The 27,233-nt window shown below is 39.8% G+C and overlaps 1 protein-coding gene across 3 annotated transcripts in view; it reads left to right on the top strand.

The window, feature by feature from the left end:
* The window catches only part of Ptpn20 (protein tyrosine phosphatase non-receptor type 20), a 106,484-nt gene that overhangs the window by 36,887 nt on the left and 42,364 nt on the right, over positions 1-27,233 (top strand). For 2 of the 3 annotated variants that reach the window (XM_048421429.3, XM_087906259.1), the window contains exon 4: positions 14,186-14,298. The exons of the other annotated variant lie outside the window; for it this stretch is intronic. In XM_048421429.3, the coding sequence (XP_048277386.1) occupies positions 14,186-14,298 (113 nt within the window). The remainder of the gene's footprint in view (positions 1-14,185; positions 14,299-27,233) is intronic. 3 annotated transcript variants of the gene reach the window in all.

A 27,233-nucleotide genomic window follows, 5' to 3' on the forward strand; every position in this document is an offset into this window, starting at 1 on the left:
TGCCCTCCTGGGTTTTACCCCAATCATCTTGAGTTGGCTTCTGCACATCCTGAAAGAGTGCATGGCCTCCATGATCGTTCTGCAACTTGAGGAGATGCTTTCCTTGGCCAATTCGCGGAAGAAGTGGCCTACACCCTCCAGAGCCACGTCATCCCAATCAAAATAGTAGTCCAGCGAGAGGTAGGTGTAGGAGGTCCGCAGGTACAGGTTGACCAGGCGGTTCACGGCAGCCTCCACTTCGGTGGAATAATTCTGATGAACCTGCGAGGTCATGGCTGAAATGCAGTCTGGAGCTACCCGCAAAGAGACGGTGCTGGCTGGCCCTGGGAGCTGAAGGCAGCAATAAGATGGTCCCGGAGGCTGCGCCTGCAGATGAGGTGGAAGCTAACAAAGGTAGGCCCCGGGTCTGTTCTGTCCAAACACTGTTGAGGCAAGACACAGATCCACAGGATCTCCGAGGGCTGCTCTGGTTTGGTTTTTTTTGGGATAGGTTTTATCTGCGTAACAGCTCTGGTTGTTCTGGAACTAACTCTTGTAGACCAGACTGTCCTCGAATTCACAGAGATCGGCCTGCTCTGCATCTAGAGTGCTGATTTTAAAGGAGTGCGCCACCATGCCTAGCAATAAGAATGAGAATTTTTATATTTATAAAATGTCCAATTTTAGGTATTACATATTAAATCAAACCTATTTGATTGGACTGTGTTTTCAGAGAAATTTATCAATAACGTTAGCTGTGTTCACCAAAATAGTATTATATAATAATGTAAATATTTTTATATGTGTTTCTGTATAAAACATATTGCATAATACTCAGAAGTGCATTAAAGAAACAAAAAATAATGGTAATTCTAAGTATTTTGAGACCCCATTGTCTGATGAGTTCTATACTCCAATACAAAATACCACCCTTGCCATTTGCATCATAACTTAAGTAGGCAAATAGATGTAGAAAGACAAGTGGTTGCACACTGAGTATTATATAGTCAAAATCCAAAGATTATGCTATAGAAAACTTACAGCTATTTACAGGGAGGAGTTTTTCAGAAACTTGAGAAAAAAAAGACATATATAGTTCTTAATTATCTGTATGTGTGTATATCTACGCATGTGTGTGCAGGTGCCCATGGACATCATAGGTGTCGTGTCCTCTGAAGGTGGAGTTAGAGGTGCTTGTGGATGCTAGGAAGTAAGCTTCGGTCCTCTACAGGAGCAGTGTGCACTTTTAACTGATGAGTTATCTCTCCAGCACCTCACAAGCATTTTTTGAAAAAGAGATAACTATTACTGGATTTAGAATTTAAGTAAATTGAAAACCTAGCAGGTGAGAAGGGGGAAGGAAATTTCAAGCTGAGAAATGTTTGAGAAAAGTAAGGGTGTGTAAAAGTATCTTACTAATGATGAGCAGGATGCCTCAAGATGAAATGGTGTGTGTGGGTTGGAATGATAGAAAGCTGAAGAGAGAAGAATTAAAACTAAAAATACAGTTTGTGCTGGAGTTATGGAACTCAGTGTCTGTGAAGTTACGCATATATTTTATTTGGCTTATAAAATTAAAATGAAGCAGAGTTAGATTTCTAGTTTTATTCCTCCGACTATGTGCCATCCATCCACCCTATATTTTCTACTTCCTCCCCTAGCTTGAAAGTTACTTCAGGAAATGTGCAGATAGCTTAGACTGGTAGGAAATAAACAGTAATAACTAACATGTTTATAGTGCCTCCAAAATGAAGAGAAAGTAGTAAAACATCAAAAGTTCCTACAGAACCAAAGAAAAAGACATTTTCTTTTAAAGACATTTTTTTAAAGCAAAAAGTACGTGTAAAGAACCGTAGAAATCATGGTGAAAAAATAAACAGCTGCAGTATTCTTTATGTGTGCAACAAAGAGTCTTTATTCTGGAGTGGCCCTGTAATCATTCCTTCTTGTAGGAAGACTTCTCTAGACATTGACTATTGCTGCGGGAGTACCTTCCGCTGCTTCAGCCAATAGTCGCTGAAGCACGAGCCCACAGTGCTGCGGGAGTGCCTTCCACTCCGTCAGCCAATAGCCGCTGAAATACCAGCCCACTGGGGCGTGGTATATTTCTCTTTAAAAGAAGAGCAGCAAGCTTCTCTCGGCCTCTTGGTTCCGGCTCCTGCTCCAGCGACTAGGCTCCTTTCCTGACGATTTATGTGCATGTAAGTTTACGCCCCAAAATAAATGCCCCTTTAAAACATAACTGGTGTGGGATTGATTCACCATTATTTGGCGCTCAGCGTTTGGTTTAAGAACCACCCCACACCCCACACCCCCCGGCTCAGCTCGGCCTCTGACTGGCTACCTGCCGCCAGCTTGGCTTGGCCAACTCGGCCTGGCACGAGCCCTCCCTCAGTCATAACCTCCACGCCTCCCAGAATACACAGGTCTGGACAGTCTCTGATGGCCTACTTTGCCCTGTTCTGCACACATTTTTAAATTTTTCCTTGCAACGTGAGTCAAAGAGCTCACAGCGCAAGCTCCCTTTGAAGTTCAAGCAAGCTGTTTGAAACCCCTGCCATCCGCCATAACTGATTGGGAGCGCTGCAAGCAGCTTGACCCTTAATCCCAGCACAGGGACATGGGGCCCAAAGCACTAGGCCTCTTTAGCAACAGCGCAGTGACTGTGTCACGACCCTCTGCATCGGGTTGAACAGAGCGGCAGGGCAGGAGAGCCCGGCCGGGGTAGGCCAGGCTGCCTTGTTTATTGGCCACTAGAAGCTCTCTGACCTTTTGTGCTCTGTGCCTGGCCTCTGGATTTTCTCTCTGTGTACATCTGACCTCTCAATTGACTCATTTTCCCCAGTTTTTGAACAAATAACAGAGCAGATTTTAAAACAGGATTTGTCCTGAGGCCTACAGTGGTTTCAGTCGCGACTCGGAGACATCCCCATCTGGTGGCTGAAAGGTAAAATGGCAGGTTTCTTTTTTTTTTTTATTGTCCAGAGAAATTTTATTAATAACCAGAAAATTGAATATGCTAATAAAAATATAAAAAAGGGCAAAAAGTAGATGATTCCATAAAGACATATAGATGATGATTAATCCTGAGGGAAAAATAAATTTCATTTATAATAAAAATGCACATTTAAATAACAAGGTTTTATTTTGCCTTCCCAAATTGCAAACACAGAAGACAGTCCATACTCAATGTGGTAATGCAAATTTGTTATTTTTATTAAGAGAACATGAATAAAATCTAGTACTGACAAAGCAATACCAAGCAATTGATGCTGCTAATGGCTGGGCCTTTGTTCACCTACTCATTTGATACCTATTGAATAATTACTAAGTAATATGTTACAACTCAAATACCTAATCCATTCCATGGATGTGCATCTGTTAATGACTACCTTGATGGAGGATGGCAAGAGAGGTGCAGGGAAAGTGGTTTTATAGCACAGCGTGGTAGCTACTGGGGCTGTACAGGGAACATGGCTTATGGGTACAGAAAATCCCATCCACAAGATGGGCAGGGAAGAAGAAAAGGGTAGGGGTGCATAGCAAAAGCTGGGGGTCTCCACAGATTAAAAGGAACTTACTTGCTATCTGAGGAGGAAGAATAAGAGGGAATGAAGGTGTCATGATATAACAGTGAAATCATATAGTTGTAACTTGATATGATAGCAGCCATTGTGGTCTGTAAACAGTTTGATGGCACCTAGGTAAGGCTGGCCAAGTTGTCTAGCAACATCCCAACATACCTTGAACAGAAAGGAAAAAAAAAACCACTAGAATGATGTGTTGAACTTTATGACCTCAAAAACAGGAGTGTACCTGACTATTAGCCTAAGATAAAACAAATATATTCCATCCTGGATGAAGGGACCTTAATACCCACCCCTACATAAGTCCTTATCGTTTTTATTGTTTTTATTGAGTTATTCATTTTTGTCTGCTCCCCTCCTTTTTCCCTCTACCTTTTTACCCTCTCCCGTGACCCCCCACACACTTCCAATTTATCCAGTAGATCTTGTCTTTTTCTCCTTCCTATGTAGATCTAGGTATATATTTCTTAGGGTCCTCTTGGTTGTCTAGGATGTTGGGGTTGTGGACTGTAGGCTGGTTTTTCTTTGCTTTATGTCTAGAAGTCACTTATGACTGAGTGCATATTACATTTGTCTTTCTTTGTCTGGGTTATCTCACTCAATATGTTCTTTTTTCTAGATTCATCCATTTTCCTGCTAATTTCAAGATGTCATTTTTTATCACTGTGTAGTACTCCATTGTGTAACTGTACCACATTTTCTTCATCCATTCTTGTGTTGAGGGGCATTTACATTGTTTCCAGGTTGCTGCTATAAACATAGTTGAGCACTTGTCCTTGTGGTATGATTGAGACTCTTTTGGGTATACACCCAATAGCAGTATTGCTGGGTCTTGAGGTATATTGTTTCCTTATTTTTTGAGAAATTGCCATACAGATTTTCAAAATGGCTGTACAAGTTGCATTCCCACCAGCAATTCCCAACAGCAGGAGTGTTCCTCTTACCTCACATCTTCTCCAGCATAAGCTGTCATTAGTGTTTTTGATCTTGGCCATTCTTAGAAGTGTAAGATGAAATCTTAGAGTTGTTTTGATTTGCATTTCTCTGATGGCTAAGGATGTTGAACATTTCCTTAAGTGTCCTTTAGCCATTTGAGATTTTTCTGTTGAGAAATTTCTATTTTTGTCTGTACCCCATTTTTTATTGGATTATTTGTTCTTTTGATGTCAAGGTTCTTGAATTCTTTGTATATTATGGAGATCAGTACTTTGTCTGATCTTTTCCCAATCTGTAGGCTGCCATTTTTGTCTTTTTACAAACTTACAAGTTTCAGGAGGTCCCATTTATCAATTATTTTTCTCAATATTTGTGCTACTGGGGTTATATTTAGGAAGCTGTCTCCTGTGCCAATATGTTCAAATGAACTTCTGGAGGCATCACAATCCCTGACTTCAGACTCTACTACAGAGCTACAGTAATGTAAACAGCCTAGTATTGGCATAAAAAACAAACAGGAGAACCAATGGAATCAAACTGAAAACCCAGATATCAATCTACACAGCTACGAACACCTAATTTTTGACAAAGAATCAAAAAATATGAAATGGGAAAAGAAAGCATATTTAACAAATGGTGCTGACATAACTTGATATCAACATGTAGGAAAATGCAAATAGATCCATAACTATCATCATACACAAAACTCAAGCCCAAATGGATCAAAGACCTTAATATAAAACCAACCATACTGACCTCATAGAAAAGAACGTGGGAAGGACCTAAGTCCTTACATTTTGGTGCAAGGCCCAAGCATCCACTTGGTCTTGGTACCACTCAAGACCACACTTCTGTTGACAAGTTCACAATAAATAGTTCTCTACAATCTGAGTGTGTCTGCCTGGATTCTTTTACCACAGAGCGATTTGGGGGTGGATCTCACATACTGGACAAGGTAACTACAGAATTGGAACTGTAACTGTCTTGTAAGATTGAAGGACAGATTTATAAGCAGGGCATTGGAGGGTTGATAATGTTGAGTTGGTTGGAAGTGACATGGGATTCTTGCTTTTCAAGTTTAAGAAGTGAGCCTTTTGTTCTATAATTTAGTGTGTCCCCTAACACTTTCAGGAGAATTGTAGTAAGAGTTTGCAGTATGTTGGGTGTGGTGGTTAGTGCTGGTATTCATAAAATATAGGAAGCTGAAGCAGGAACCTGGGCTACATGAACCTTGACTCATCAAACCTCCCCTCCCCCCCGCCCAGAAGGTCCTGTAATGCAAACATAAGAGCTGAAGTAAAACAACAATTTAATTTAATGCTATGTACAAAAAAGAGTTAAAAACAACAGAAAAATGCCTCTGTTTCTTTGCATACCTACATATTCCCATGCTTATTCATCAATGGTTTATTAAACAAGTATTTCTAAATGTTTACTAAACATGCTGATTTCTGAGTAAGGATCAAGCATAGTCATTACGTTGTTGAACTTAGATTTTAAAAGGAACACAGGGAAACTGAATGCTAGGAGGATGACATGTAATATAACACTTGCACCTGCTTGAGAAAGACATGTTAGGCAAGACTTTATGGGAGGGTGATAGCATTATTATACCTTCGCTCACTCCATGTGTGCATCAGAGTTCATACAGAACAATAACTACACTGTTTTGTATATTTCCTTCCCCATAACACAGGTTTCTTTTTTAATGGGACTCTAGCTGCAGCTTTTGCTGCCACTTTGGTAGAAATCACAAGTGGCCTATATGCCTATGGAGGTACCTCAATTTACTGGTTATTAGGTTTTAGTTTCCTTCTTAATGTTATATCGTTGTGGAAATATGTGGCATTAATTGATAGGATTAATACTATGATAGGCAAAATTGACTCCTTATCTAAGGGCACTAAGAAATTACCTGAAAGGATCCAAGCTGTTGAATTTGACTTTGAAAAGTTATCACAGAGTTTTCATAAGGTAACAGACATAATATACCTCCAGGATGGCAATTTACATGATATCCAGGGGCAGTTCAAGGAGGAGATATTATCTTTAAAAGGAACCATTAAGACCTTGGAATCACAAGTGCAGAATGGGGACCAAAAATTTGATACCTTAGTGAAATCACTAGAAACACATGCAGGTCAGGAGATTCAGGATTTAAGAGAGATGATGACACAAAGATTTGAAATGATTGAAAAAATTATTGGAACTGATGATCCGGGTGAGAAGACACAAGGGCAGGATACAATGCCACCACCACCTGTTAGAACCGGCTTACCCAGGGTTTTAGCAACATACCCTGTAATTTATTCTGACAAAACATCAACTTCTAAAGGCTCAAAGGGAGTCAAAGAATCTAGATGGACGCCAGTAGGTATGAATGACCTAAAGGAAATTAAGCAAGCCGTTGTTAATTATGGCTTGCACTCTACATTTGTTAAGGAAATGATAAGGACTTGGGCTTCTAATATCAGGGCTATCTCCCACGATTTCTCACAGTTAGCTTCAGCGGTCCTCGAAGATGGACCTTCCTTGATGTTTGGAGTTTATTTCAAGGAAGAATACAAACATATGGAACAAGCAAGGAAGAGCAAAAGGTGTAGAGGTTTCACAGGATCAAATTTTTGGCGTAGGAGCTTATGCTGATCCACAGGTCCAAGCTCTTTATGATGATGAAGTATTGTCTCTGTGCCACAAGGCAGCTTTAAATGCCTGGGGTAGATTACCAGAGCCAGGAAGAAAGGTAAAGTCATATACTAGGGTTAGGCAGGGACAGGGAGAACCCTATACTGACTTTTTGCAAAAATTAATTAAGGCTCTGAACACAGGAATAACAGACCCAGAAGCTAGACGACTAATTCTTGAATCACTGGCTTTTGAAAATGCAAACTTAGACTGCAAAAAGATAATTGGGCCTTTAAGGTCTAGATCAGCACCTATGGATGAATGGATCCAGCATACCATGAATTTTCAGACCTTTAATTACGATGACAAATCTTGGGTAGGAGAAGCAATTTCTAAAGCGATGAGGGGACATCAACCTGCCAAATGTTTTAATTGTGGTAAATTTGGACATCTAAAAAGGGATTGCAGGCAAGGTATTTCTAGGAATAACACTTCATCTGGGAATGGCAGGAATAGGAAACTTTGGCCTTCAGATATATGTAGGAGGTGTGGTAAAGGAAGACATTGGACGAATGAATGCAGGTCAACAACAGACCGACAAGGCAACCTGATACCATCGGGAAACTCGCTGAGGGGCCTCTCGCAGGCCCCCAAGCCAAAAGTGGCCCAGTCATTCCCAGTAACCGTGGAGGACATGTCACACCAGGAAAATTAAAAACTCTAGAAGCTTCTGTACAAGATCATACGGTTCTAAATGATGCAAATTTGGAGGATAAGTCAGAAATTCAATTAGGAAATAAGAAACGTGTATTTTGGCAAACTTCCATAAATGATGATAGACCAAAGCTGAGAGTATGTATAAATGGAATTGTGATCGTTGGCTTGATAGACACAGGAGCCGATGTGAGTATCATCACTCCAGAATCTTGGCATCCAAATTGGCCTCTTCAAGAGGCAGATGTTTAATTACTAGGAATTGGAACCATATCTCGAGTTAAACAATGCACGAGATGGGTTCACTGTATTGGGTCAGAAGGTCAAAGAGGAAAGTAAAGGCCATATGTAGCTGATATTGCAATAAATTTATGGGGCCGTGGCCTGCTACAACACTGGAATACCCAGATTAACATTCCTGCAGTCTCAGGAAGTCATGATTCTGGGAAGGATGTAATAAAGTACTATGCACAAAGGTTGCCAGCCATTCAGGCTGTACAAGAATATAAAACAACTAACAAACCTTTAGAAGTACCTATAGCCCTACCTTTAAAATGGCTAACTGAAAAGCCAATATGGGTTAAACAATGGTCTTTAGCTGAAGATAAATTGCAGGCTTTAGAACAAATGGTACAGGAGCAATTAGATGCTCAACATATTGAGGAGTCCACTAACTCTTGGAATTCTCCTGTGTTTGTTGTAAAACAGAAATCTGGCAAATGGAGAATGGTGACAGATCTAAGGGCTGTCAGCAAGGTAATTCAACCTATGGGCCCTCTACAGTCTGGACTTCCTCTGCCTTCTCTGTTACCCAGAGGATGGCCTCTTATAGTTATTGACTTGAAGGATTGCTTCTTTACCATACCATTACAAGAAAAGGATAGAGAAAAATTTGCCTTCACAGTGCCTGCTTATAATAACTTCCAACCTACTAGGAGATACCAGTGGACTGTCCTCCCACAGGGAATGCTCAATAGCCCCAGCCTGTGTCAATACTTTGTAAGTCAGCCATTGGAAATAATATGTAAGCAATTCCTTAAATCCGTAATATACCATTACATGGATGACATTTTGCTATCTGATTCAAACATAGATACTTTAGAAAGAATGTTTGAGAAAGTAAAGATAATTTTGCCTAAATGGGGATTACAAATTGCTCCTGAAAAGATTCAAAGAGGAGATTCTGTTAATTACCTAGGTTATAGAATAGGTTTACAGAAAATTAGGATACAAAAGGCACAAATTAGAAGAGACTGGTTACAGACTCTTAATGATTTTCAGAGATTGTTAGGAGACATTTCCAGTCTACGACCAGCTGTTGGGATAACACCTGATCTAATAATTCACTTAAACAAAACCTTAGATGGTGACAAAGATTTGAATAGTCCCAGAGAATTAACAGCTGAAGCAGGAAAGGAACTGACCATGGTTGAGGAAAAATTGCAGGAGGCACATGTAGATAGGGTGGATCCAAATCTTAGTTGCATTCTAGTCATATTGCCTTCCAGAATTTCTCCTACGGGAATTTTGATGCAGAGGGAAGATACTATTTTGGAATGGATCTTTTTACCACACAAACCAGGTAAAAATTGAAAACTTATATAGAAAAGGTCTCTGAATTAATTATAAAAGGTAAACTGAGACTTCGTCAACTAGCAGGTATAGACCCAGCAGAAATTATAGTGCCTTTCACTACTGATGAAATAAAAAAGTTATGGGAAGACAATGAACCATGGCAAAGGGCTTGTGCTAATTTTTTGGGAGAAATTAATAGCAACTATCCAAAAAGCAGTAGACTTAACCTTATAAAGAGAACTTCTTGGATTCTTCCTCGAATTGTACGTGATGCTCCAATAACTGGAGCCCATACATTTTATACTGATGCTAATAAATCAGGGAAGGCTGGTTACAAATCAGATGAATTGAGTAAGGTGGAACAAAGCCCTTATACTTCTGTCCAGAAGGCAGAATTATATGCCATTCTTATGGTGCTAAGTGATTTTAAAGAACCTCTTAATATTGTTACAGATTCACAATATGCAGAAAGAGTTATCTTGCATATTGAAACTGCTGAATTTATACCAGATGATACAGAGTTGACTTCATTGTTTATCCAGGTACAAGACATAATCAGGAATAGGCTTTGCCCCATGTACATAACACACATCCGGTCCCATACGGGTCTGCCAGGTCCTCTAGCACAAGGTAATGCAGAAATTGATCAATTATTGATTGGAAGCATGTTGCAGGCCTCAGAATTTCATAAAAAACATCACATCAATAGCAAAGGTTTAAAGAAAGAGTTTTCCATTACCTGGCAACAAGCTAAGGAGATTGTAAAGAGATGCCCTATTTGCTCTTTATATAACCAAACACCACTACCTGCAGGGGCTAACCTGAAGGGTACTCAAAGGAATGAAATCTGGCAGATGGATGTCTTCCACTTTGCAGAATTTGGAAAATTAAAATATGTACATCACACCATTGACACTTACTCAGGCTTTCGGTAGGCAACTGCTTTATGCTCAGAAAAAGCTGACTCAGTAATCACACATTTATTAGAAGTTATGGCCATTATGGGTATACCTGCACAAATAAAAACAGATAATGGTCCAGCTTATGTCTTTAGGAAAATGAAACGGTTTTTTGCTTATTATAATATTAAGCATGTTACAGGTATACCATACAATCCTACAGGTCAAGCAGTCATAGAAAGATCAAATCGAACTATAAAGGATATATTAAATAAACAGAAAGGGGTGGAAAATGCCCCCAGAAATAGATTACATAATGCCTTATTAACCTTGAATTTTCTTAACGCTAATGAGAAGGGAACAACAGCGGCAGAAAGAGACTGGATAATGGAAAAGTCTGCTGAACTAAATCAGCCGGTTTATATCAAGGATGTGCTGACCTCTCAATGGAAGCCAGGAGATGTGCTACATTGGGGAAGGGGTTTTGCTCTTGTTTCCACAGGAGAAGAAAAATTGTGGATACCATCAAAATTAATAAAGGTTAGATTTGAAGAGAAGAAACCTCTTGGAAAGGAGAAATGAGAGCATCTACAATGATGATAACCATTCAGGTGGTAAGAAAAACTTAGAATGGGGACAGGGTTCTGTTCTTATCTCCACAGGAAAACACTTGTCTTTGAAAAATTCAAAGGACCCTGGATGTTTGAATACTGACAGATGGAAAAATAACTACCCAATATGGATTATCAAGAAAACTGAATAGGTTCTGTGAGTATGAAGCTCTGGAATATACTAAATCATATTTCTGAATTTATAGAGCTGGTTTTGGAGTTGGACTCTTGGCTCGGTCCCTCTCTAATTCCAAGCCTGTTGTTAGGAGAAAAACCCAGAGTTTCTGGAGTTTCTGTCTTATGTCAAGAGCCATGATATGAGACAGAAAGAAATATGAGTTTAGAAAACATCTTTGCTTTTCTTCATATCTATCATACTTTTCATTGAATATGTCTATCATACCTTTCATTGAATATATGTTTGTATATGTCTATATAATTAATGTTTAAGTTTTCTACAATGAACAATGAGTTTTTTCTGCACTGACATTTGAAGTTTCCAGGAAGAAGATGGGACCCCCGTAACAACAACTCCACTTGGTTGATATAACGTCATGATACTGATAGTGCTACTACAAGTCCTGTTTTGGGTATCAGCTGCACAGATGATTCCAACTTGGTTAGCTGAAATGGTGCACATCTTGAACAACATTCTGGCCAGACCTCCACAAAATACTCAGAGACTGTTTGCAATTTTAAAAGACATTGGTCTTGAAATTTAACCATCATTTTACTTTCACAGGATCCTCCAGAAAGAACCTCACCCCCATGACAGCTGGAAGTAACTCTAGAGGACGATGTCCCCTCTCTCAGCAAAGTTTATCCTCAGGTTTAGGAACAATATTTAGGGATTGATTATAATTAGTATATGGTTGAAAGTTGGGAAAGGAATTTTATAAGCTCAGGGATCTTTTTGAAAAAAAAAAGAGGGAAAATTGGATAGATAATAATGGTATTTGTGAGTTATTGTTTATAGATAATTACATCGGCATAGATTTTTATATATGGATACAAAGTTAAATTATATTGAATATTGTATGTATGCATGCTTATACCTGTTTAAAACATTTTTTATGTATTGATATATATTGCATTGATATATGTATACCACATTGCAGTGTACATTTCTACTTCTGATTAAGATACTCATATATTGTTTATGTATTGATATTTATTGTTTACATTTGGAGGTCATTGTCCTCATTTATTGCAGTTGTTTATTCTCTTAGTCTTTAAGTTAGATACATGTTAAGAATAGTCATCTATGTCTGTCATATTTATGGTTAGACTAATCAGGTTCTTGAGATACATAGAGATTATATATAAATAGTCTTCAACCTCTTCAAAGAGCTGCAGAAAATGGCATTTAATTTAATCTTAGAGTTCTGTGTAGTGAGACACAATCACTCCTGGCAACACCGACCTATTCCCGAGAGATTGATGAGCACCAAAGACACTCCACTTGGAGCTTGTCTTCTTGACAAAACTGGCCTCTTGGCAAGGAACTGCTCATACTTCAGCTACTGACAAATACACGGTATCCGGAAATGGATAAGCAGAACTGTCAAATCTTACCAAGACAGGGTAAGATGGTTTTGAAAAATCTCTTGCCTGTTAAAATCCGGAAATGGATAAAATTCGGAAATGGATAAACAGAACTGTTAAATCTTGCCAAGACAGGGTAAGATGGTTTTGAAAAATCTCTTGCCTGTTAAAAATAATCTGTCAGTTTTTCTAGGCCTTAGTCAAAGTTGGTTGCTTCAACACTGCAAACAGGTCTTTGGTGATTGCCCAGGTAGCCAGTTGTCTCTGTGATTTGTTGCATGTTTTGGAAGTTCTTTGACTGCACTTCCTAATTACTCGGGTAACATTATTTCCCTTCTTGGATCTTCTATGGGGTTGAAGACTAGATAAATGTAGCTACTTTCCTCTCATGACTTGGCCAAGTTATTTATTATACAAGACTTTAGCTAGTTAGAATAGGATATTTGTACTTATTGTATATAATTGTGTAGGTTTGTACTTACTGTATATAATTTCATAGTAGGCTTAGAACTCTCTTACTTAAACAAAAGGGGGAGGTGCTGCGGGAGTACCTTCTGCTGCTTCAGCCAATAGTCGCTGAAGCACGAGCCCACAATGCTGCGGGAGCGCCTTCTGCTCCGTCAGCTAATAGCCACTGAAATACCAGCTCACTGGGGTGTGGTATATTTCTCTTTAAAAGAAGAGCAGCAAGCCTCGGCTCGGCCTTTTGGTTCCGGCTCCTGCTCCAGCGACTAGGCTCCTTTCCTGACGATTTATGTGCATGTAAGTTTACGCCCCAAAATAAATGCCTCTTTAAAACATAACTGGTGTGCGATTGATTCGCCATTAACTATTAGGTCCAGACATCAGCGAGGAGGGTTGGCTAAGTGAGGCTGTAAATGGAAGTGCAAGAGCCAGGCACTTGAGTAAGTGAGTAAGAGTAAGTGAGCTGAGGACTGACTCGAGGAAGTTCCCTTTCTTCAGGTCAGTGCAGTGGGTTAAATGAAACTTGTAGTGGTTTGTAGTTGGAAATTTTGTCTGTCTTGCCTGGTCCTGCTTCTTTTTTCCCCACTCATCGGTCCCCATGCCGCTTATAAAATAATCACTGAGAATTTCCACCAATAGTATTTATTAGCCAGACGGAGGAAAATTACACATTTCAGGATATGAAAGAATATATAGATTATGAGTTGTTGAAAAGCAGATAAGTCATGGTTAATTCTGAACAGGGAACACGTAGGAATGATGAGGAAGGTCGACAATCTCAGCATTTGTTTTCAAAGAATAAGTTCTGATTTATATTTTGTAGGAGTGGTTATTGCTTTATAGGAAGGAAGAGAATGGATAAGGACTGCATGAGAGAAATGATTCAGTGGTCTGTAGTGAATGGATGATAGAAATTGTCTAAGAACCTAGCAGTGGCTTCCAAATTGGTCTTCAGAGTCCCAGCTGTTCCATACTTGTTGCCTAACTAAGGGAGAAGAGAGGGTGACTTAGGTGGGTGGCTAAAGGGTTTGCAAGCCCAGTGCAAGGGAGATAAGGTTTCTGGTCAAGCTTTAGAAGTTTAGACTTACCCTAGAAGGGAGTCACTTAGAGGTGATGAGAGCAGGAGTACTAGAAATACATGGCTGCAATGGAATGAAGGTGGATGTCTATTGAACAATGAGATTGTGATGGAGTCCTTTCTAAGTGTACATGTTATCTGTTTTTCTATCTTGTGTATGTTTCTTTCTAGTGAGAGTGATGAGACTACGTGGAATGTCAGTGACTCCTCACAGACAGACAGGTGGAGCAGTGTGAACACAGAGCTTGCAGGGCCATCAAAGACTGTCTCCCAACGGCTTCCTGGTATGCTATTGCACCATTGGTGCAAGTAAGTTCTCAAAGGGTATGCACAAAGATATGCCTAACAAGACATGAAAGGAAGAGCTATGGTAAATTTTTTCATGTGAAGACAAATTTTTAAAGATTTTATTTCTTGTTTTGTATTTGTTTGTTTTACTTACCAGCCACAATTGCCCCTCCCTCCTCTCCTCCTGTTCCTTCCCCCCACATACTCCCCCTCTACTCCTCCTCTCCATTCAGAAAGGGTAAGGTCTCCCATGGGAGTCAACAAAGCATGGCATACCAAGTTGAGGCCGGACCAAGCTCCTCCCCCTTGCATCAAGAGTGGCCAGGGCATCCTACTATAGGAAATAGGTTTTGAAAATCCAGCTCATGCATCAGGGACAGATAGATCCTGGTCCCACTTCTAGGCCAAGCTACACAACTGCTACCCACATGCAGAAAGCCTGGGTCATCAGTCCTATGCCAACTCTCTAGCTGTTGGTCCAGAGACTGTGAGCTCCCACAAGCTTAGGTCAGCTGTCTCTGTGGGTTTCCCCATTATGATCTTGACTCCCTTTGCTCACATAATCCCTCCTCCCTCTCTTCAGCTGGACTCACAGAGCTCAGTCCAGTGCCTGGTTATTGATCTCTGCATCTGCTTTCATCAGTTACTGAATGAAGACTCTGTGATGACAATTAAGGTAGTCACCAATCTGATTACAGGGGAAGGCCAATTCAAACACCGTCTCTACTCTTGCTACTTAGCTGGTAGATTCCGGGGAGTTTCCCTGGTACCAGGTTTCTCTCTAGCCCCATAAGGGCCCCCTCTATCAAGATTATCTTTTTCATTACTCTCCCCTTTCCATCCATTCCCAACTCAACCATCCTGATCATTCATGTTCCTATCTCCCCATCCCCTTCCCTCTACCACTAGTTCCCATTTTACATCTCATCTATTTCTTCTTCCCAGGGAGATCTATGCATCCCTCTCAGGGTCCTCCTTGTTACCTAGCTTCTCTGGGGTTCTAAACTATAGCCTGGTTATCCTTTGCTTTACATCTGATATTCACTTATGAGTGAGTAAATTCCGTGTTTGTCTTTCTGGGTTTGGTTGCCTCACTGAGGATGATTTTTTTCTAGTTCCATCCATTTGCCTGCAGATTTCATGGTGTCATTGTCATTGTTTTTTTCCATTGAGTAATACTCCATTGTGAAGGTGTATTGATATGGAATTGCCTTCTATATGCCGTCAATGTGTTTTATTATCATTGGTTAATAAAGAAGCTGCTTCAGCCTATGGCAGGGCAGAATATTGCCAGACTGGAAGAGATACATAGAGAGAGTAGGCAGAGTCAAGGAGATATCATGTAACTGCCAAAATAGAAACACTCTGGAAAAACCTTGGTAGACCACAGCCTCATGGCAATGTACAGACTGATAGAAATGGGTTAATTTAAGATGTAAAAGTTAGTTAATAAGAAGCTTGAGCTAATAGGCCAAGCATTATTGTAACTAATATAATTTCAGTGTGATTACTCAGGTCTGGATGGTGGGAATGAATGGGCAGTCTATGTTTATAATGTACCTCATTTTCTTTATTCATTCTTTAGTTGAGGGACATCAGGTTGTTTCCAGATTCTGGCTATTACAAATAATGCTGCTGTGAACATAGTTGAGCAAGTGTCCTTGTGGTATGACTGAGCATCCTTTAGGTATATGCTCAAGAATGGTATTTCTGGGTCTATGTCCAAGAGTGATATTACTAGGTTTTGAAGTAGATTGAGTCCCAATTTTCTAAGAAACCACCATACTGATTTCCAATGTGACTGTACAAGCTTGCACTTACACCAGCAGTGGAGGAGTGTTCCCCTTACTCTGTGTCCTCTCCAGCATAGGCTGTCGTTAGTGGTTTTGATCTTGGCCATTCTGTAGGCTGCCATATTTGTCTTATTGACCCTGTCCTTTGCCTTATAGAAGCTTTTCACTTTCAGAAGGTCCCATTTATTGTCAGTCTTAGTGTCTGTTCTGCTAGTGTTATATTTAGGAAGTAGTCTCCTATGTTAATGCATTCAAGGCTACTTCTCACTTTTTCTTTTTTTTCTTTTTTCTTTATTTATTTTTTTCCATTAAAAAATTTACACTTCCTTCCCTCCTCCCAATCCCCTCCTACTCCCCCACACCTCCTCCTCCCTCTCCCACCCTGCTTGAGAGAGGGCAGGGAACCCTGCCCTGTGGGAAGTCCAAGGCCCTCCACCCTACATCCAGGCCTAGGAAGCTTTGCATCCAAATAGACTAGGGTCTCAAAAGCCAGTACATGCAGTAGAAACAAGTCCCAGTGCCTTTATCAATGGCTTCTCAGTTAGCCCCCATTGTCAGCCACGTTCAGTGAGTCCGGTTTGATTACATACTCATTCAGTTACAGTCCAGCTGGATATGATGAGCTCCCATTAGAACAGGCACACTGTCTCAGTGGGTGGACCAACCCCTCCTGGTCCTGACTTCCTTGCTCATATTCTCCCTCTTTCTGCTCTTCAACTGGACCTTGGGAGCTCAGTCCAGTGCTCCGATGTGGGTCTCTGTCTCTATCTTCATCTGTCGCCAGATGAAAGTTCTATGGTGATATTCAAGACAGTTATCAGTCTGACTACGGGACAAGGCCAGTTCAGGCACCCTTTTCTCCACTGTCCAGGGTCCTAGCTGGGGACATCCCCATGGACTCCTGGGATCCCCTCTAGAGCCAAATTTCTTGCCAACCCTAAAATGGCTCCCTTAATTAAGATATCTTCTTCCCTGCTCCCATATCTGTCCTTCCTCCATCTCCACCCTCCCACTCCCCCAAGCTCTCTCCAACCCTCCCCTTCTCCATTCTCTCTTCCCCTCTCCCCTTCCCTCTATTCCACTCCCACCCTCATGTTCCCAACTTTTGCCTGGTATTCTTGTCTGCTTCCAATTTCCAGGAGGATCTATATATGTTTTTCTCTGGGTTCACCTTATTACTTAGCTTTTCTAGGATCATGAACTATAGGCTCAATGTCCTTTGTTTATGGCTAGAATCCACTAATGACTGAGTACATACCATATTCATCTTTTTGGGTCTGGGTTATCTCACTCAGGATAGTATTTTCTATTTCCATTTATTTGCATGCAAAATTCAAGATGTCATTGTTTTGTATTACTGAGTAGTACTCTAATGTGTAGATATGCCACACTTTCTTTATCCATTCTTCCACTGAGGGACATCTAGTTTGTTTCCAGGTTCTGGCTATTACAAATAATGCTGCTATGAACATAGTTGAGCAAATGCTTTTGTAGTATGATTGGGCATCTTTTGGGTATATTCCCAAGAGTGGTATTGCTGGATCCTTAGTTAGGTTAACTCCCAATTTTCTGAGAAACTGCCACACTGATTTCCAAAGTGGTTGGGAGATTTTTAGTGACTGTTTTTGTTTCCCTAGGAGTTATAGGTCTATTTAAATTGTTTGTCTGGTCTTGGTTTAATTTTGGTAGGTGTTACTTATCAAGAAGATTGTCCATTTCTTTTAGATTTTTCAATTGTGTAGAGTACAGGCTTTTGAAGTATAACCTAAAGATTCTCTGGATTTCCTCAGAGTCTGCTGTTAAGTCTCCGTTTTAACTTCTGATTTTGCTAATTTGGATATGCACTCTCTGCCTTTTGTTTAGTTTGCATAAGGGTTTGTCTATCTAATTTTCTCAAAGAACCAACTTATTTCATTGACTTTTTTGTATTATTCTTTTTCCTTTTTATTGATTTCTGCCCTGAGTTTGATTACTTTCTGCCATCTACTCCTCCTGGTTGAGTTTCCTTCTTTTTGTTCTAGAGCTTTCAGGTGTGCTTTCAGGTCACTCGTGTGATATTTCTCCAAATCTTTATGTAGTTACTTTCCTCTTAGCACTGCTTTCATTGTGTCCTGTAAGTTTGTTGTGGATTCACTTTCAATGAATTCTAGGAAGTCTTTAATTTCTTTATTTGTTCATTGACCCAGTGGTGATTCAGTGGAGAGCTGTTCAGTTTCCATGAGTTTGTGTGCTTTCTGTAGTTTGTGTTGTTGTTTAACTCATGGTGGTCTGATAAGATACAAGCAGTTATTCCAATTTTTTTTGTCTTTTGAGATTCTCTTTATGACTGAGTTTTAGAGATGATTCCATGAGGTTCTGAGAAGAAGGTATATTCTTTTGTGTTTGGGTGAAATGTTCTGTAGATGTCTATTAAGTCCATTTGAGTCATAACATCTGTTAGTTCCCTTGATTTTCTGTTAAGTTTCTGTCTGGCAAACCTGTCCATTGATTATAGTGGGGTGTTGAAGTCTCCCACTATTAATGTGCAAGGTTTGATGTGTGATTTAAGCTTTAGTAATGTTTATTTTACAAATGTGGATACCATTGTATTTGGGGCATAGATGTTCAGAATTGAGACTTTATCTTGATGGATTTTTTCCAGTGATGAATATGAAATGTCCTTCTCCATCCCTTTGATTAATTTTGGTTTGAAGTCTATTTTGTTAGATATTTGGATAGCTACAATGGCTTGCTTCTAGTCCATTTGTTTGGAGACTCTTTCCCCAACTCTTTACTCTGAAGTAATGTCTGTCTTTGAAGTTGAGGTGTGTTTTTTGTATGCAGCAGAAAGATGGATTCTGTCTTCATATCCATTCTGTTTGCCTGTGTCTTTTTATTGGTGAATTGAGTTCATTGATATTAGGAGATGCTATTGGCCAGTTATTGTTAATTCCTGTTATTTTTGGTTTTGGTGGTGGTGGTAGTGTGTGTTTTCCCCTTCTTTGGATTTTGCTGTTGTGAGATTATTTATTGCCTGTGTTTTCATTGATGTAACTGAGTTCCTTGGGTTCGAGTTTTTCTTTTAGTACTTTCCGTCGTGCTGGATTTGTGAATGGGTATTGATTAAATCTGTTTTTTTTAATGAAATAACTTGTTTTCTCCATCTATGTTGTTTGAAAGTTTTGCTGGGTATAGTATTTTGGGCTAGCATCCATAGTTCATTAGTGTCTGTAAAATGTTTCTCCAGGACTTTCTGGCTTTTAGAGTGTTCAGGGAGAGATTAGGTGTAATTCTGATAGGTCTGCCTTTATATGTTACTTGGCCTTTTTCCTTTGCAGCTCTTAAAATTGTTTATTCTGTATGTTTAGTGTTTTGATTATTATGTGGTGAGAGGATTTTTTGTTTTGGTCCAGCTTATTTGATGTTCTATAAGCTTCTTGTACCTTTATAGGCATGTCGTTCTTTAGGCTGGGAAAGTTTTCTCTTATAATTTTGTTGAATATATTTTTTATGCCTTTGAACTGGAATTCTTCTCTATTATTCTTGTTTCTTCTTGGTGTCCAAGATATCCTGGATGTTTGTGTTAGGAAGTTATTGAATTCATTATTTTCTTTGAACTGATGAATCTATTTCCTCTTTAATATCTTCAACGCCTCAGATTTTCTGTTGGTGATGGTTGCATCTGTAGTTGCTGTTCACTTCCCCAGATTTTCTGTTTCCAGAATTCCTTTGATTTGTGTTTTCTGTATTGTTTCTATTTCAGTTTTCAGCCTTTAACCATTTCTTTTACCTGCTTGATTGTTTATTCTTGGCTTTCTTTAAAAGATTTATTGTTCTTCCAATTTTTTGTTTGTCTTTTTCTCGACGACTTTAAGAGCCTCTTGCATCTTTATAAAGTACTTTTTAAATACATTTTCTTGTGTTTCAGTTGCATTGGAATGTTCGTGTCTTGCTTTTGTAGGATGTCTGGGTTCTGGTAGTGTCGTATTGTTCTTTCGGTTGTTGAATGTATTCTTACACCTGCATTTACTCATCTTTTCTTCCAACTGGTGTGGCTTATGCCTGTGCCTGTTCTTCCACCTGTTGTGGTTTACACCTGGGCCTGTGTAGTCTGCTGTTTTTTCAGCTGATGTGGTTTGTTCCTGTGCCAATATAGTCTGCTAGGGTTGCGGGGGAGGGCTGGTCACAAGGAGGATGTTCAGGTGTGTGTGGCTGGACAGCAGAGTGGGTCTTGTAGGGACAGAATCCAGTATGTGGTGGGGCTGGGGATACTGCAGGTCTCTCATCTGCAGGCTGGTGGGGGACTGCCTATTTTTGTTTTCTTATATAATGTGTTATTTTCAATTCATTTTTTAAAGTTGGAATTTAAAAAATAGATTTCATTAAGTCATTGTCTTATCATTTTTGTATTACTTTCCCTATTGCCCTCCCCACTTCCATTGAACCCCTCTTGCTGATCACTACCTCCTTCACCAGTGCTCCTGTTTCTGCTTTCATGCCGTGTCTATTCTGTTGCCTCTTCTGCCCTTCAAGATCTCTTCTTCTGCCTCCAGTTTCATGACCCTACATACATACCTCAAAAACACTAGCACTTCATATTTATGAGATAAATTTCTTCCCTTCAATCTATTTATATTTTCTTTTCTTTAAGATCAGGAAGGATGGTCTTTTTAAATTTTATTGAGCTCTACATTTTTCTCTGTTCCCCTCTCTTCCTCCTCTCCCTTTCAGCCCTCTTCCAAGGTTCCCATGCTCCCAAGTTACTCAGGAGATCATGTCTTTTTCTACTTCCCATGTAGATTAGATCTGTTTGTCTCTCTTAGGATCCTCATTGTTGTCTAGGTTCTCTGGGATTGTGATTTGTAGGCTGGTTTTCTTTGCTTCCTATTTGAAAACCACATATGAGTGAGTACATGTGATAATTGTCTTTCTGTGTCTGGGTTAACTCACTCAAAATAATGTTTTCTAGCTCCATCCATTTGCCTGCAAAATTCAAGATATCATTATTTTTTCCTGCTGTGTAGTATTCCATTGTGTAAATGTATCAATTTTTCTTATGCATTCTTTAGTTGAGGGACATTTAGGTTGTTTCCATGTTCTGGCTATGATAAACAATACTGATATGAACATTGTTGAGCACATGTCCTGTGGCACAATTGAGCATTCTTTGGATATATACCCAAAAGTGGTATTACTGGGTCTTGAGGAAGGTTGTTTCCTAATTTTCTGAAAAATTGTCACACTGACATCCAAAGGGGCTGTACCAGCTTGCACTCCCACCAGCAATGCAGGAGTATTCCCTTTACCCCACAACTTTTCGAGCATAAGTGTGTGGGGTTTAATGTATGATTTAAGCTTTAGAAGTGTTTCTTTTAAACATGAGGGTGCCCTTGTATTTGGGGCATAGATGTTCACTATTGAGATTTCCTCTTGATGGATTTTTCCTGTGACTAATATGCAATGTTCTTTTTTGTCTCTTTTGATTGATTTTAGTTTGAAGTCTATTTTGTTAGATATTAGGATAGCTACATCTGCTTGTATCTTAAAGGGTCAATTTGATTGGAAAATTTTTTTCCAATCCTTTACTCTGAGGCGATGTTTGTCTTTGAAGTTTAGGTGTGTTTCTTGTATGCAGAAGAAGGATAGATTCTGTTTTCGTATCTAGTCTGTCATCCTGTGTCTTTTTATAGGTGAGTTGAATCCATTCATATTAAGGGATATTAAAGCCAATGATTGCTATCTCCTCTTAATTTAGTTTTTGTTGTTGGCGATTTTAATTTGTGTGTTTTTCCCTTTGGGATTTGCTGCTATTAGACCATCAATTGTCTTTAGTTTTTTTTTTTTCCCTTGAGTTTTAGTTTTCCTTCTAGTATTTTGTGTAGGGCTGGGTTTGTGGCTAGGTATTGATTAAATCTGGTTTTGTGTGGAGCATCTTGTTTTGTCTGTCTATGGTGATTGAAAGTTTTGCTGGTTATAATAGTCTGGACTGGCATCCGTGGTCTCTTAATTTCTGCATAATGCTTGACCACGGCCTTCTGCCTTTCATTGTCGTCAAGGAGAAGTCATGTGTAATTCTAATAGGTCTACCTTTATATGCTACTTGGTCTTTTTCCTTTGCAGTTCTTAATATTCTTTCTTTATTCTGTATTTTTTGTTTTGATTATTATGTGGCTAGGGGACTTTTTTGATTCAGTCTGTTTGGTGTTCTGTATGCTTCTAGTATCTTCATAGACATATCTTTCTTTAGGTTGGTAAAGTTTTCTTCTATGATTTTCTTAAATATATTTTCTGTGCTTTTGAGTTGAACTACTTCTTCTATACCTATTATTCTTAGGTTTGGTCTTTTCATGGTGTTCCATATTTCCTGGATATTTTGGGTTAAGTGCTTTTTAGATTTAACATTTTCTTTGACTGATGAGTCTATTTTCTCTATTGTATCTGCAGCGCTTGAGATTCTGTCTTCCATCTCTTGTATTTTGCTGTTTATGCTTTGTTTGTGGTTCCTGATCATTTCTCATAATTTCTGTTTCTGTAATTTCCTCGGTTTATGTTTTCTTTATTGTCTCTGTTTTAGTTTTCAAGTCTTGAATAGTTTCTTTCATATGTTTGATTGTTTTTTCTTGATTTTCTTTAAGGGATTTGCTAATGTTTTCCTATTTTTTGTTTGTCTTTCCCTCCATTTCTTTGAGGGAATTTCTTATTTCTTCAAGAGTCTCAAAAATTCTCCTGAATTTATTTATTAGCTCATTTTCTTCTGCTTCATCCATATTTGGTTGTTTAAGTCTTGCTGTTGTAGGGTCTCTAGATTTTATTGGTGTCATATTGCTCTTTGTGGTGTTGCCTGTGTTCTTACCTTGTCTACTCATCTTTTCCTCTAATTGGTGTGATTCGGACTGTTTGTGATTCTGTTGATTAATCTTCTAGGTGCCAGTAAATCCAAGGCTCAGATGCTTGTTCCGCGTGGTACACTCAGTGCCATAATTCTAGTTACTCCATTGGTCACTCCATATTCCTGGAGGTCCCACAGCGCTCCTGGGCTTTGCTCCGCTCCCATGGAGTTTGCTGTCTCAGGCCTGCTCTAGCCTAGATTGCTGGCTCAGACCTGTTTCTGTAAGCATCCCTGGTCTAGACCCACTTCTGCAGAGGTCCCTGGCTTGGGGTTGGTCCTGCAAAGGTCTCTGGCTCTGATTTCCTCCCTCAGAGGTCCCAAACTCACACCTGGACCCACAGAAGTTTCTGGTTCCTGTCTACTCCCTTTGATGTCCCAGACCTACAGAAGTCCTGGCTCAGGCCTACTCCCTCCAAAGTTCCAGACTCACACCTGGATCTGCAGAGATTTCTGATTCCTGCCTACTCCCTCTGAGGTCCCATACTTGCAGAGGTCCTGGCTCAGGCCTAGTTTCTTTGAGGTCCTAGACTCATGCCCAGACCCACAGAGGTCCTGGCTCAGGTCTACTCCCTCACACCCGGACCCACAGAGGGCTCTGGCTCTGGCCCACTTACTGAGCAAGTTTTCCCCTGTACCTGCTCCTGTGGAGTTAGCTATCTCAGGTCTGCTCTGGCCCAGGTTTCTGGCTCAATCCTGCCTCTACCAATGTCCCTGGTCTGGATCTGCTCCCACTCCCTTGGAGCTCTCCATCTCTGGCCCACTTGGGCCCAGGTCACTGGCTCAGTCCTGCTCCACAAATGACCCTGGTTTGGATTTGCTCCTGTTCCCGTGGAGTTCACTGTCTCAGGCCTGCTCCTGCCCAGGTTGCTGGCTGAATCCTTCTCTTTTTGATTTCGCTGTCTTAGACCTGCTTTGGCCTAGGTCGCTGGTCCAGTCTTGTTCCTATGGAGTTCACTGCCTCAGGCCTGCTTTGGCTCAGGTTGCTGGCTTAGTCCTATTCTGTGGAATTTTAAATCCATTTGTAATTTCACGTGCATGTGCTTGTGTGTGTGGTGTCTGCATAGTGTGTGTATGTCAGTGATATTGCATCTTCTCATAGCATCCAACTTTGCCTACTGTATTTGACAATTCTACTGTGGGAGAAGGTTTCTTGTCCCCACTCAGTGATAGGAGATTTGTAACCGTATTGATCTATTGTAACAGTGGGTTCAGCACTGCTTCTTTTCCATCTACTTGGAGTACAGTCTTGGTTGGGTTCTCTTTTCCTGCTTGCAGTAGGTCTTCACTTTGCTACAATAATATTGGCAGCAATTCTATCTATAGTTAAAACATTTATTCTGGGGGAACTAGGCATTATGCGTTTTTCACTGTGGTAGTAGCTCTCTCTTCCAAGCCTATATTACTTGGAAAATGATCCTTTATATTCTTGCTGTGCTCCCAGGCCTTTAAAGGAGTACTTGTTGGGTGATGTGTGAAGTTGAGTCCACGAGTGTGTGCAGATTCTTTGTGCCCTTGATTTATTAGAACTCTGTTTTGTCACACTGCCAATATCACATTTGGCAATGCACATCATGTTTCCCAGGTAGGCAGTTCTCCATCTCTTCTTTCCCACTAGCCACGAGGAGACAGTGTTCCACATCCTGTCACTCTTTAGAGGACCCAGACTTATTTCAGACCCCTGATTCTTTAGTTGTCCTTGTCTCAGCTAGCTGGGAAGTTCAATGAAAGGATAATTTTGTGTGTTTAGTAACTTGCAAATATATTTTTAGGACATGAATGATGTTCATAATAGTTTTCTATAGCTTAGGCAAACACAGAAGCAGTAATATAATTATGCCTATAAGATATGAGTAAATTACTTTTTAAATATCTTTTTCAAAGTAAATAGCTATGCACATCAGAGTTTCTTTTCAGGATAATTAATAATACTCCATTGTTTGACTATCATAATCTATATTATTGATTTCTTGTTGGATATGTAGATGTTATAATAAATTGTCCTGGAACCAAGTCTTTAGTAATATTATTAGATTGAATTTTTGAACAAACAAACAAACCCCTGTAGATCTGCACTACTGCACCAATAGTGCAAGTCCACAATCTTGGTTCAGAGCCTAAGGTTTAAAAAGAAGGGGAGGAATTGAAAGACGAGGCTTTAAAAGAAGGGGAGGAATGTGAATTGTGAGCCTTAGAAAAACCAGATGCTTACATCCTCTGTATCTGGGACTATAGTTTTTAGTGGATGATCTTTTGTAGTTCCATCCATTTGCCAGGAAATTTAATGACATCATTGCTTTTAACAGCTGAGTAATACTCCATTGTGTAAATGTACCATACTTTCTTTATCCACTTTTGGCTGATGAGCATGTAGGTTGTTTTCAGTTTCTGATTATTATAATAAAACTGCTATGAACATAGCTGAGCAAATGTCCTTGTAGTTTGGTAGAGCATTCTTTGGGTATATGCCCAGGAGTGCTATAACTGGGTCTTGAGGTCTCCAGGAAGTGTTACCAGGCTATGGACAATGTTTTACTTTGGGTTCCTAGAATTGTCCTTGTCTCAGGTAAAACAGAAATCTTCTGCCAAAGTTTGGGACTGAACATAGAGCCCAGGGGCAAGGGTATAGTCTGGGGTTATTGGGCGGGCTTTAAGGCTAGCTAAGTCATTTTTTTTAAAAAAAAAAAGATGTATTTATTTCATGTATGAATGTTTTATGTGCATTTACAACTTTATGTCAGAAGGAGGGCATCAGATCCCACTAGAGATGGTTGTGAGCCACCATGTGGGTGCTAGGAATTGAACTCAGGACCTCTAGAAGAGCTGCCTGTGCTCTTAGCCATCTTGACTCATATCTCCAGCCCCTAAGACATTCTTAAGAGAAAAGTTTGTAATTGTAATTGTGCATGCACCGCCCCATACTCCCCACACCCCCCACAAGTTAGAACTCATGAGACAATTAGTGGATGTCCTAGTTTGCTTTCCATTGTTGTGATAAACTTATGACCAAAAACAATATAGGTTTTTATATATTTATAAAATATATAAATTTATATTTTATTATATAAATATTATATATAAATAAAATTTATATTTTATTATATAAATATATATAAATATTATATAAATTATATATTTATAAAAGGGTTTAGGTTATAGTCCACCATAGAGGGAAACTGGGAAGGAGCTCAGGGAAGGAACTCTGAGGCAAGAACTGAAGCTGCACCAGGGAAGAAAGCTGCTTCCTCAGCTGCCTCCATTATATAACCCAGGGCCAGTGCCCAGGGGTGATACTGCTGATTGTGCCTAGGCCCTCTCTCATTAAATAAAACAAAGGAAAAATACTTCAGGACATAGGTATGTGCAAAAAAATTTCTGAATAGAACCCAAACATCACAAGAACATTTCCAAAAGTTGACAAATGAGATTACATGAAGTTTAAAAACCTTCTGATAACAGAATAGACAGACAGACTACAGAATGGTAGCAAATATTTGCTGGCTGTACTTCAGACATGGTGTTAATATCTGGAGTATATAAAGAACTGCAAAATATTAAACACTAGAGAAACAAAGCTGCCAGCTCAAATATGCACAAATGTCTGAACAGTTTTCAAAAGAAGAAATACAAATGACCAATAAATATTTTAAAAACTATTTAAGGACTGTCCAGCCCCAGCTTATATATGAAATGCAACCGCTACACTGAAGGCTCAGGAAACAGCATAGAAGTGGAGGCAGAAAGAATGTAAGAGCCAGAGGACCAGGGTGCCTGCTGCTAGAGAGTTCCCCAGACACGGCAGGGAAAATGCACCCCTGAACATTCAGCCATGTGGTTGCTTGAACAATACATACTGATAATACCAGGTGATGGACCAACATCGATGAGGGAATTCCACCAGGTCCCATTTCTAGATGAGAGGTTCAGTGGTCAGTCACTGCAGCGAGGCAGAGATTCAGTTTCCTCTAGAAACAAGCTTCCATGCAGGCTGCTCAACAGTCACAAGTGGTCAATCTTGGATACATGTACATGAAAGCAACATTGAATGGACTCATTATGTTATATGTGTGCAGAAATAATAAATAAGAGGTCATGAATTGGGGAGGGAAGTGGGGCATGGGAGGAGTGGTGGCAATGATATAGATCCAGAACATAGGTGTGAAGGTATCAAAACACCTTTAAAACTATTAAGCATCTGTAGTAAGGCAGAGTAAAGCAACTCTGCATTTCTGTCTCATCCCAGGGAGAATGGCCACCATCAAGTAAACAAATG

The sequence above is a fragment of the Myodes glareolus genome, chromosome 5 (assembly GCF_982192425.1).
Source record: "Myodes glareolus chromosome 5, mMyoGla1.1, whole genome shotgun sequence".
NCBI lineage: Eukaryota > Metazoa > Chordata > Mammalia > Rodentia > Cricetidae > Myodes > Myodes glareolus.